This window comes from Juglans microcarpa x Juglans regia, chromosome 5S (genome assembly GCF_004785595.1).
Source record: "Juglans microcarpa x Juglans regia isolate MS1-56 chromosome 5S, Jm3101_v1.0, whole genome shotgun sequence".
In the NCBI taxonomy this organism is placed as follows: domain Eukaryota; kingdom Viridiplantae; phylum Streptophyta; class Magnoliopsida; order Fagales; family Juglandaceae; genus Juglans; species Juglans microcarpa x Juglans regia.
Genome location: NC_054603.1, coordinates 21,629,279 through 21,642,673, shown reverse-complemented (window position 1 = coordinate 21,642,673; position 13,395 = coordinate 21,629,279). Strand labels below are relative to the sequence as shown.

Genomic DNA, 13,395 nt, shown 5'->3' with positions numbered 1-13,395 from the left:
AAGAACCCGAAAATATTCATTTGTTTCAAGCTCTTGAACATTAAGTGATGAGGGTTTGAAGGCCACAACCACCACTTAGATGAAAGGCTAGGGTTTCAGATTCTAGGATTTTTTTATGGCTAAGCATTTTCGAAAGCCCTAGATACACACACATCCACTCTTATTTCAAAGACTAGGGTTTCTCTAGTTATTTTCATGATGGTTTGTTGAAGTGTATTTCGACTATGCCATGATTAGGGTTTCGATTTTGACATGATGATGTGCTATGCATGCTTATTTTGATGCATGACTATGTAGAAGAATGAGAATATGTGTTGTGATGATGAAAATCCATGTTTGGAGGACTTGCATGTTTCAACCAAGGCCATATTAAGGAAATCCGAATCTGTTTTGGGTTTGGATAAGTGTGATTCAATTATATTTACATGTATTCATCATATGATTGCATGTTCTAATGTTTTCAAGCCATATTGTGAGATGTACATTGAGAATTGGATCATATATGTTTCGGGTTGTACATGTTGCAAGAGTATGATAAAGTGTAACGTCATATGTTCATGTCTCATGCATGGAAGTCCATGCTTTTCAAAAAGAAAGGAGTCAAAGTACATTTTATCACGACCCCAAATGTTAGGACGAGAAAATGCCCTAGTGGAACTCTTTGTTCCACTATGGAGTATTTAAAGTGAAGTGGAGACCCCTGGGTCGATGAAGAATAGTAGACGGGTCTCAAATGATTCTTTATGGAAAGGATACTAGAGTGAGGTTGCATCTAAAGCTAGTGGGTGTTATACGGTAAATGCGAAGTAAGCGAATTTTTGCAAAAAAATACGTTTATGTTATGACGTAGTCACCTAGATCAAGTGGATCGTTGGTTGATGCAGTAATTAGCGGGAACCCACAGTGCTTAGGGGAGTCATGAGGTATCCCTTCATGTGAATCATGAAATGAACAAGGCATTTAAGCTCCATGTTATGATATGATATGACACACCATGATATGTGATGATATGTTACGGTGTGATTTGATCACAATATGAAAATGCTAAGAAATGATAAGAATGGCATAATATGTTATGATATGAAAGTATGGCATGATATATTATGACAAGAACAAGAACTTGCGCTTAAATGATATGAATGCATGTTAAGGAGTCTAAAAGATGAAAGGATGTTTTTATGAAAAGTTCATGCTGCATATGTCAAGTTTTTACGTAAAAGTTCTGTCCATACATTTATCATGGTTTGCATTTATTTGTGGTTTACTTGTATATGCCTATGTATCTACTTTATGTTGATTGTTTACTGGCTGAGATTTCTCAAAATCTCACTATAGTAGTTTCGACTACCATTCTCCACTCGAAATGGTGGTAGAAGTTGTAACAGGTGTCCCAAACTTCATAGAATCATGAACCTAGATGGCTCCACGATAGAGGATGAGTATACCATGGAGGCTCGTCAACACTTTACTGCAGATGTTTTGAAGTACATAGCTTCATTCTCAGGGAAATACTAGTTAGCATCAGTGAGACAGAGATTGACTCTACGCTTACTACCCCATCGAAGAACCTCAAATTTTGGTGGAACATGGATCAGCTGTCAACTTTCCTTAAGAGAGCCTCTGAGTCTACGACTGACGCAAAGGAGATAGTGAAGGACTTAGGACTTTGGCTCCGCAAAGGAGATAGCGAAGGACTTAGGACTTTGGCTCCCGAGGCACAGAAGTCATATGGGATCTTTTGGTGTTTGATTCCTGATGGAGCTATAGTGATGAAGAAAACCAAAACCTAAGATGTGTTGAGGAAAAAGAAAAGAAGTTAAGGTTTCTATTTTGTGAGAACAATATTTTGATGGTCCCTTGTTTTGGAAGTTGTTTAAAACAATTATCTATTTTGAGAAGTACGGTTATGAAAGTTTTAATCTTTTGGGATTTTACATTTGGTATCATGATTATTATATTGCCACCATCCATATGTAGTTAAAAGAATTATCCGCTGCAAATTACTGCATACTGCTAGATTTATAGGTGCATTGCATCTTATTTGTCATGTACTAGAGGTATGTAGCCTTGAGTTGCATGTCTCGATATTTCAGTCACCGTCCAATCCCAAGCAAGGGCCAGGGGCATCACATGCCCCCTCATAGGTAGCCTCAAATAGTGGCTTCATGGCAATAAAAAAGGCTACACAAGCAGCCAAGACAAGCAGCTAGAAGTTAGCTACTATACAACCCATTTTTCTCCACCATTTTGGTTCACCACCTCCCATCCAAAGGTCACTCATGCACCAACCATGTCAGCCCTCCCGTATACCCCAAGTCCTCACCATTTCAGCCCACACTTAGCCACATTTCACTTGTTTTCTAGAGCAAACACACACACACAAACACACACACACAGAGAGAGTTGAGAGAAAGCTTTTCTTGGTAGACCGGTTCTTGCATTCCAGCCCCTTTGCGAGTATTTTCTATGTGTCAATATTCTTGGTTTCATTGCATTTTGATTGGTGAAAGTTAAGTATGATGATACAAAGGTCTCGATGGTTACAATTTTCATGTTTGTGTGTAATTTTGAAAGTTTTGTGAAGTTTTGGTGAAATATTGAGTAGATCTTGTTATGGTGAAGTGTTAACATGTTTATATGCATGATAGGATTGGATTCATACCACGTTAATATTTTTACAAAAGCATTTTGCATGATTTCAAAGTGATAGAAACTATATGGCTCAAAACAGTGTATGTCTTAGAGTAGTTTATGATTTGGGTTCTAGGAAATTGATCTAATGGCTTTGATATTCACTTATATTGTTCTTGAGGCTTTAATCTATGTGTTAATAGTTTGTATTTTTGATGGAATGTTGTTATACAAAGAGTTTGTGTAAAACTCAATCTAGAAGCTCTTGGGTATGATATATGTTTTTGATGAAAATTTTGCCAAGTCATGCTAGTTTGAATGCTTAAATCAAGTAAGAATTTGAACATGAGGTATATTTTTTTGTTATTTGAAGAGATTTTACATCAAAATTCAAGGATCTAGTGACCTTGTTTCAGGTCCAAAGCATGCTATACACGGTTTTAAAGTTTTCATGCAAACCAATTGTGTTAGGTTATATTTTGTGACTTTTGGTTGTTTAGTCAAGCACGATATCACTTATATTTGGATGATGAACATGTTAGGAGAGTTTTTATGGACTTTTGGAGTCCTTGGAGTTGATTTGAAAGTGTTAAACCAAGAACATGAAGAGTTGGTTCATTATGGCCTAGTCTTGATGTTTTGGCATGTTTCTTGATATGATGAGTTTATGTGTTTATGAAATGTTTGTTTTGATATCTTAGCATGATTTTAGAACCTAAGATGTGATTTTTATAGTGTTACAAAAACTGGTTTACGCATGTTAGTATGTTGGTAGGTCAAGCTGCAACACAATTTGATTTTAGCCTATGCATTTTTCGGCCAAGAGAGAGATTTCATAATTGTGCTTAGTTTTAAAGTTTTCCGAGTTGATAATTGGATTTAGGAAATAATTTCATGTGGACTGTAAATCTTGGTATGTTTTGGAGTTCATATGCAAAATTATTTTATGGGCAAAATTGTAATTTTCCACAAGTATATGGGTAACTTTGGAATTGTAGGCATAAGTTAGTTTTTTTGTTTATACCTATTTAATGAGATATTCTAAACTTAGAAATTATCTCATTTCAGTTTCAACACATTTACACTTCGCTTTAAGTTACGTGACATTAGTGTAAGTTAGCTCATAACCTACTCCCAATAGTTTTACATATGTATGGTGGTAAGGCTCCTATAGTTTATATTCATGTCACTTATACTTATTGTAATTGTTGTAATATACCATGTCATGCCATCAATTATCTATCACATATTTGTTTGTTACATGAATGTCATGTCATCTACTACTGTTATACAATATTTTGCTACATTTTTATTTGTTACATGAATGCCACATTAATGTCACATGCCACGAATGTCATATCACTATCACACATTTATTTGTCAAGGGTCATGAATGCTATGTTATTCTATTACATGTCAAGAATAATAGCTATTGCAAGAGTGCCATGTCATATGTTATACATTTATCTGTTACATGAATGTCATGCCATCTATTACAAGAGTATGTTATCAAATATGTCAAAGTCATGCATGAGTCTTTTATGTTATTATGACCATAAGTGCATAAGAGTCTGTCATGAAATACTTTTTTAGACAAGCATGCAATGTATATCAAGCTAAATTGTATTATGATATGCCTAGTACTACGACAAAGGCGCATGTGCTACCGAGTACTATGACGAAGGGCATACATCTGCGTAATATAAATGGTATTTAGTGTGCAGGTCTGTGAGTAGCCTGAGTACTTATAGTCTCAGTTAGTATGCTTAAATTCAGCTTACACAAGCAAGCATGTCATTTTCATGTTAAGTCAAGTTAATTTTAGTCACGTCACATTCATGTCAAGTCATGCCACATTAAAGTCAAGTTCATGTCATGATACATACATGTCATAGTACTGTCATGCATGCCTATTCATATCGTTGGTAACTTAGGAGCTTTACCTGCTGAGATTTGATAAATCTCACTGTGGTAGTCCCAACTACCATTCCACCTAGAATTGTAGGTGCTATGCCAGGCTTCAATGGAGCACCGTGTCCCAGATTGGATGACGTCAAGTGGATCAGAGATGAGCCTCATGGAATTAATGGGATGATACTTCAATTTTTAATGTAGTTTTGGCACTAATAACCGAGCAGCATGAGTTGCTTGGCATATAGACTATGTTTCTTTCAGTCTGTAACTAATGAGTTTCAACTGTAGTACAATGTCTATTGAGCAGGGGTATATGAACTTGTTTTGCATGTCCTGACGCTTCAAGCTCCGTCAAATCCCAAGCGGAGTTTTGGGGTTTACATATTCCCAAATGAAAATGGGAAGATATCTGTATGGATTTCGTGGTGTGATTATCTCGAACTCTTATGGGGAAGCATGCGATATGGGTAGTAGTCAATAGATTGACTAGGAGTGCTCACTTTTCATCGGTCACTACTATAGATACAATGAGCAACACCACCAAGCTGTATATATAAGAGAAGTTGTGAGATTACATGGAATCCCCAAGACTATAGTATCAGATCGGGATCCTTAGCTTACAAAGGACGATGGGCACAAAATGGAAGTTCAGTAGTGCCTACTACCCTTTGACGGATGGACAATCGAAAAGGACCATCCCAACTTCGGAGGACAGGCTAAGGGCGTGTATATTAGATTTTAATGGACCTTGGGAGTAACATGTCCCACTTATTGAATTTGCTTATAATAATTAGGGCTGTAAAGATTGACCGTGTGATCAAACCGACCCATCATTCCGACCCCAACCGATTGAAAATACTCAAAGCGAATGAAATGATTCAGAAATGGAAATTTTGATTTTAATTCCAAAGATAGATTGGTTCGAAATGGGTAATACCTGATAACCAAAAATTACTAAACTAATTACATGGACAATGCACCGGGAAGGATGTAAATTATTTTTAGAGTTTTTCTTTTTTTTTTTTGGATTGAGAATCCCACTCGGGGTTTAGTTAGAACTAGTAGGATAATTCTAGTATCTTATTTTTAGAATTATTGCCAACAACCAATAGGAGATAGACACTTGGTATCCATAATGGGCTAAGCCAAAAAAAAAAAAAGGGTCAAGTATAGATGGATTTAGACGTAAGCCCAATAGTGTTTTATCATGGAATCTCATCACTAAGGATGTGATGGGATAGGAATAAGGCAATAAGGCTAACGCTATTTGGATATAGAGGCACCTGTTGAAAAGCCTTGGAGATGAAGACCCAAACTTGTAGAAGGCATTAAGCATTTGGACCTAATTTGGTGATGGTAGAGGCCCTTGGCCCATTACTAGATAGACATACCATTTTGACCCAATCTTAGTAGGCCTTGGAGACCTTGTATGAACTCTCAATTCTGGACATATGGCCCACTCAATTACCCAAACCCAAAAGCCCAAATCAAAGAAATTTACACGTGGCCCCTCAAGCCCAACAAGGCCCAAAAGCCTTGTCTTCCATTTTTACAGTTCTATTTGAAGCCTACATACACCGCACCATTGGTTTCCCTTAAGCCAAGTAGTATCCCAAGCTCCTTAGGACTCCCATTTGTTCATAAGTAAGTTTTAAACTTGAGTTGAGAGCATTTATCAACCTACCATGATTAGTGATCTCTAAACCATGTTTTAAGCTTGATTTCTTTTTTATTTATTTCTCATTTGTTTTTAGACCTGAACCTCATTGATTTTATTTTTCATCATACTTAGACTAAATTAAAAGTCTAATCTTGATCCAACACGTCAAATGAGGTAAAGACATGTCATTGACCCAAACCATCACAATCAGCACCTTAATGCACTTGGTGCGTTGTACAAATTTAGCCCCAAGCCCACTCCAATTTCATTCTTTTCTCAAGGGAATTTTTGTCTTTTAACATCTCACCTTTTGCCTTTTAGTTCAATTTGAGTGTTGGTCATTTTCTCCCCAAGGAAACTAAACCAAAGTCTCCAACCGATTCCATTGGAGGCCTAGTTGAAGCCAAATCGAATGGCTTGAGTTTTGTTGCACATCTGCACTTGGCTGAGCCACCACCACTTGCCACCTCCCTCCTCATCCAATCCTCAAGAGCCCCTCTAGTCATCATGGTGAAGCTTGACTCAAAGCCACTCCAAATAGAGCGAAAACCGATTGGCTTCTATGCAAGACTCCACTCAGCAACTACCCCCACTTCACCCTCTTCTTTGAGTAGCACATATATCATCACCTGGCAGTTAATCCTCCACCCTCTACCACTTGTAAAGGCCTTCAAGGAGTTTCTTGATACCAGCACAAATCATCCATGCAGATAAAATGAAGGTTTTGCAAGCATGTAGTAAGAATCTGTCAAGATTTTCATGCTACTACCCGACAACACCATGGCATGACCTCATGCCTCGTTTTTCTTGTTTTCCTTTTTATTTTCACCCCATGGCAACTCCTACACCCACTTAGCACTTTGCAGCACCTGAAATAAAGAAAGTCATGAGGGATAGGGCACTGTTCATGTCTGCACAAAGATGACACAAAGTTGGAAGTTGCACTCATCACCACCACTGCCCACTCCACCAATCACAAAGCTCTCCTCCAGCTGAGGCCGATGTCCCCTTTCCCTCTTGGGGCCTATACAAACCCACTTCACTCCCTCATTTCTCCACACCTCTTTTCCAAGCTTCCTTTTGAGATCTTGAGAGCTTCTCCTCCCTTAGTGAGCAATAGAGTGAAACCGAGTGAGGTTTTGATTGTTCTTGAGTTAAGTTGTGTTGGGAGCATTAAAGTGCCACAATTTTTGTAATTAATCTTACCTTAATCTTTCTTGAGTATTACAATAACATATTAGGCTTTAATTTATGCCATGAGAATGAATTTGTTTGAGTTAAATACGGTTTAGCATGCTAAGTTCAAAATTGGGTCAAATTTGAGGTTTTGCTTGAGTTAATTACGTTGGGTTGAATTTTTAGCCATGGCATGAGTTGGCATGATTTTATATGATTCATAAATTTCTTAGAATGATTTTTGAAGGTTTAAATTTGAGGTTGGAATCATGTCATAACAGGCTTTAGTTCTATCTTGTGTTGATCATTCAAGCATGCACCATTTTGATTTATTTATGCTTAACTTATGAAGTTTTGACTTATTTTTTCATAGGATTGAATAATGAACATTTAGAAAACCTTGTGAGTGGGATAAGAAGGGAAATGCATTACTTGATTCCAATTTGAAAAGCTTTCCTTGAGGAAAAACACTAAGAGATGTCATGCCTGATTAAGGGTTAGTTTAATGGGGATTAGAGTCTTAAGCCATGTTTAAGTGTTAGGATGAACTAAGAATAAGTTTTAATTTATTCCATAAAGGTTATAATTGCTATTGGGACTTGATGAGTTTGAGTACATATGCATCCATAAAGGTGAAATAGTTGAAAACACATCTAGACCCCAAGGAGTTGCATGCGACATGTTGAATGGGTTTAGCATAGTTGCACTTTGAATTTTACAATTCTAAGGGCATAGATAGTTTTAGGATATAGGAAATATGAGGCTTGTGAAGTTTGGTTAAATTTGGGGCTTATTTACAAATAGTGAAAAATTAGGGACTTAATGGCAACTTTTGAAAGTTTTGGGTTATTATTGTAAATACCAGTTCTTGAACCCTTTTGACTATGAACTTCTTCCTTAGTAGTTCGAATCCTAACTTAGTACAACTTTGATTACAACCGCTACAATATTCCCAAACTCAGGCCGTTTGTAAGTTGGCCTCTAAGTTATACCTTGATAAGTTCTTTATGATTTATTGATAAATGTAACATTCATATTATAATTTTCATTTTAAGCATGAAACATCATGTTATATGATACATTAAGTAAATGACCACTTGCCTACATGACATGTGAAATTTTCACCATTTTACCATATTGCATATAAATGTCATTTCCACATGAAAGATTGCTACACATGCACATGTCATGAACTACAATTTTCAGGCATAGCATGAAAATAATTTTTATCATGACGCTAAAGGCTAGGATGGAGATTCTTGATCGGATTGGCCTGGTGACTTACAGGGTAGCCCTACCACCAGCACTCTCAGGGGTACATGATGTATTTCATGTATCTATGATGAGGAAATATATACCCGACGTCACCCTCGTTATCGACTATGTGCCTCTTCAAATTCAGGAAAATCTAACTTATACAGAAGAGCTAGTGGGGATTGTAGAAAGAAAAGACCAAGTGCTATGGAATCATACTATTCCATTAGTTAAAGTGGTATGGAATAATCATGCTATCAGTGAAGCCTCTTGGGAATTAGAAGATGAAATGCGAGTCAAGTACCCACAATTGTTTGATGGAGACCTTTATGGCTTATGATGAATTCTGAGGACGAAATTTCTATAAAGGGGAAGGATGTAATGATCGACCTTAAGGCCTGGCCCAAGCCCATGAAAAATCATAAACTGAAGCCCCAAACTCTGTCGTTTACGTGAGTGACTTTCCCCTTTCTCTTTCTTTTCTTCTTCTCCCCGTATTGCCACGGTTTTTTCCATGCCTATGCATTTTATTTTTTCGTTCCTTCCTCATTTCCAAACCTCCCAACAGATCACTCTCCCTCTCTTTCTCTCTAAAGTGCAGACCTCTCGTATTCTTTCTCTCTTGCAAATTTCAGTGATTTTAGTGCACCCAGGTTTCGATTTCTGGAGTAAACCAAGGTTAGCTTCTCTCTCTCTCTCTCTCTCCCTCTCTTTTTCCCTATATTTTTCTTTTCAGAACATTGAGATTTTAGGTGTATGCATCTGATCACAGATTTTTGGGTTGTCGTCGAGCCCTCTCACTAGAACTCCTAATGTTGGTAAATCTCCATTTCACTATCCGATCTCACTCTCATTTTTTCCCCTCTATTCATGTGCAACGAGGCCCTCTTTTTCCTTTGTTTTTCATGCACTCCCCACGACATTTCCTTTTCACACAGAATCTTACTCCCTCACTTGCACACACTCAAGCTCTCATAAACTCTATTTTTTTTAACCTAGTCACGCACACACTTTAGCCACACACTCATTTTATTTTCACAGTGTATTTACCCTCCATCGAGCAATGCCTCCCTCGTGTTTGTCTTTTCTTGTCAAAGACGCTAGTAAGCCCACGTTACTCTCTTCTTCTCTTTTGTTCATCGCTTAGTAAAAGGGGAATTTTGGGTGATTTTAAGCTTAGTTATTTTAATTATTTATGTTAAAGTGTGGTGATTTGGGTTGAAGTGTAGCAAATGGAAGAGATTGATGGCTGCTCGAGGTGGTTTATTGACTGTATGTACAATGTGTGTTTGAGCTGGTTGTATTGGGTGTGTTATGAGTGTCGTAAATACCCAAGGTTTAAAGTGTTGGATGATTAAAAATATATAGTGGTTGTGCTGGAGTTTTATATTGAAGGTTGGAGTTGACGTGGTTGTTTGTGTTATGTTTTGAACACAGGAGCTGTCGTTGTTGGTTTGGAGATGTTTTTATTGTTGGTTTGGTGTTGGTAAGAGGTAGCTGTATGGATTGAGTTTGTCTGTTGGGTGGAGATGTTAGTGGCTGTGTTGGGGTTTAAATGCTACTAGTTTGAGGAAGGGACTGTTCGGGTTTAATTTTATGGGCTGTTTTGGACTATTACTCAATAAATAGTAGCTTACTAGATTGGTGAATTAAATGTTGAGTTTATGTTTTGTTTAGGTGGTAGTACTACTAGAGTTGCGGCTCAAGGCGTAGATAATACACAGAAGTCAGGTAAGCGGGGTTCAAATATTAGTTTTTTATAAAAGAAATAAAATGAGGTTGACTTTAAATATGGTATATAGCTCAGCCACGGGTATAATGATGGTTTATAACCCTACCATAGGGGTTGAGCATGGTATTTGCCCCGATGTGATGCTATGAGATGATATGAATATAATATTTAAGTTTGGATATGCCAAAGGATTTTCTTTTTGGGAACAAGTTTGTTTTTTTAAAAATTTCGCTTTGATGTTTTGTACCAAGTTTTGTTGATGCATTTCAAAAGTAAATATGTTGTTTCTACATTCTAAAAGCAAAAGTTTTGTTATGCATACCAAACTTTATAAATGCTCATGTTTACATGCTAGTATAGGCTATCTGCTTGCTGAGTTGTTGATAACTCACTCCTTAATCTTCAAAATATTTTAAATGACATTGATGGTTCAGCTGAGGATCAGTATTAAAGTTTGTGGACAAGATTAGCTGTGGATAGTTATTTGGTATCTAGTGGTATTAATGCTGCTAGTGGATTTTATTTATTTAGTAGGTTGTTTTCAATATGTTTAGACGGATTATGGAGACTTATGTCAATTCTATTTCTATTCTAATTTGTTAATTGAGACATGAAGAGAAGTTGATATTTTATTTGGGTTGTTGTATTGAGGATCTAGTATGTGAGTATGGTGGTTTATTAATTTGAAGTATTTACGTTTGTTTTGGAATTTTGGAGGATTATATTCATGGATTTGGAAATGTATTAGTATTGTTAGAGTTGATTATCAGGTGTCAGGAGTTAACTCCCTAAACCTTCGGGGTTGGGGCATTACAACACCCATGGCCAAGAGGAAGAGAACGACACCACCACCAGAGAGGATCGTGCCTAGGATGGTTACAAGTCAGGGTGAGCCCTCCATTCTGAAGCGACTCGAGGCCATTGATCGGGAGATCACCTGAATGCTTGAATTCATTGCGAAATTTAGACGGCGTAACAATTAGGATAAAGATAGGACCTTAGAGAAGCGCGTGAAGCCCGAGCCCTCTTGAGGAAAACTGGAACCCAAGTTTTGATCTACGATTCAATTCTTAATCATTGGGAAAGACTAATTCCATTGATTTTTTTACTGTTGCCAAAAGGACTAAAATCGCCGCAAATAAACCTTTGCAGCATTTTCAAAAAATCGCTGCAATTGACTAATCAATTTTGAAAACTCAATTGCGGCGATTAAAAATCACCATAAATGTATATTCCTCAGCAATTCTAGAATCGCTACAATTGAGTTTTTGGTTTTGAATATCTAGATGTAGCGACTAGAAAATCGCTGCTTTTGTATAGTTCCCAGCGATTTAAGAATTACAGCAAAAAAATTTTTTGGTTTTGTGAACTCAATTTCAGCGATTATAAAATTGTTGGGAAATACACATATCCAGCTTTTTTATAATCATCGTAATTGAATTTTTGGTTTTGAATATGCAATTGCGACAATCTTAAATCGTTACTTTTGATCCATTTTCGGCGATTTAAGAATTGCTGCAACTACTAATTCAGGTTTTTGAAGCGCTTTCTCAACAATTACTTTTCACCTGTAGTGAATTAAAATTGCCGGAAAAAGCTAATTAATTAAGATTGTTGACCCAGTGTTCTTACTAGGCCTCGTTTTTGGATGTTCCTAAGGTCAACATATATTCACAACTTTTCCTTCATTCATTCAAATTGAACACAGATTCACATGATCAACTAATCCATCAATAAATATAGCTGAGACCATTAAAACCAATTCAATAATTTCTTCAAGCATCAATTCATCCAAACTCATATGTATTTATACATTGGGGTGGTGCATTATACTCATATCAAGCACAAGCTGAGCTATATCTTAAATAATAGATAAACATCACTGTTATAACAAATTTGAGAACTCTATTATCACTAAAATAACTGCTACCAAGTTCCACAACTCTATTTAAGTGAGACTTTTCATCGTCATTGGCACCCACAGTTCTACATATCACCTTTGATCGAAAAAGGTGGCAAACACGAAGATATGTATCTCACGTTACTGCAGCTCAGCCCAAGCTTCAATGGCCATATCACCCTGCAGATAAAAAACAATTCTCTTTTGCATGAGGTCAGAATATCCGTGCTGTCTAATGCCTGATGTAAGAGTGAAATGTCTAACCATTACTAAAGTAGGTGGGTTACTTTACAAAGACATTTTCAGTTCATTTGTTTATTTCTTTATGAAAGACAAAGGAAAAACTGGACATTGAAGCTGGCGTTGAACAAGAATAGTTCAAGTTGAGATTTTCAACAATTATCTCTACTGTATGACAATACAATTTAGAAGAAAATCAAGAAATCTAGTTCCATCCATCAAATAAATTAAATATACGACATCAAGACAAGTCAATAGTAAATTTATTTTGTTGAAATCTCTACATATATGAATCTTATGTGCCCTGAAAAATTATAGAAAAGAGTTTTTTACCTACATGTTGATAACTCAACAAAGGTGCAAGGTTTTTTTAACAAGTAATGAAGTAATGAAAGGAAATGAGTTCTGATCTAACATCCAACCCAATTAGTACCAGCAAGTCCTCGTGAAATAATGCGTATAGCCACCTGCGATGAGTCCATCCCAAACTATTGCTTTGAAAAGCTCCTAAACGTTGTTGATCGGACCTCTATCTTAGGGTCCCATGAATGTACCCAATCTCTCTGCCTCATTGTCAATGCGCTGGTCGAATTTGTGGACAAAACGATGTCCCTACACCTTGGTCCTCCCCCTCATAGTGGTTGTAATCGATCTGGACCAACTCGAGCTTTTGGATTATCGAATCAAATTGAACTCAAATAATTCAAACTCGAGCTTAGTTGAGAGGTCGTTGAGTCGAGCCAAACTTGAGCTGGTCAAACGCAAACTCTAGTCGAGTCGAGCTATTTATTGATATTTATCTATACTCTTTAACTAACCCAAGTTGAACTGAGTCGAGTTGAGTTATTACATGAGTTTTGTTTGCACTCTTATATATATTTATATTTA

The 13,395-nt window shown here is 36.8% G+C and overlaps 1 protein-coding gene across 1 annotated transcript; it reads left to right on the top strand.

Annotated features, from left to right (window-relative positions):
• Nucleotides 1-8,612: 8,612 nt before the first annotated feature.
• Nucleotides 8,613-8,975, top strand: LOC121267203. Its single transcript, XM_041171058.1, has one exon. The coding sequence runs from the start codon at nt 8,613-8,615 to the stop codon at nt 8,973-8,975; it is 363 nt and encodes a 120-aa protein (XP_041026992.1).
• Nucleotides 8,976-13,395: the final 4,420 nt, after the last annotated feature.

Coding starts and splice junctions, on each gene's coding strand:
- LOC121267203 (XM_041171058.1), top strand. CDS start 8,613: ATGACGCTAAAGGCTAGGATGGAGATTCTTGATCGGATTGGCCTGGTG.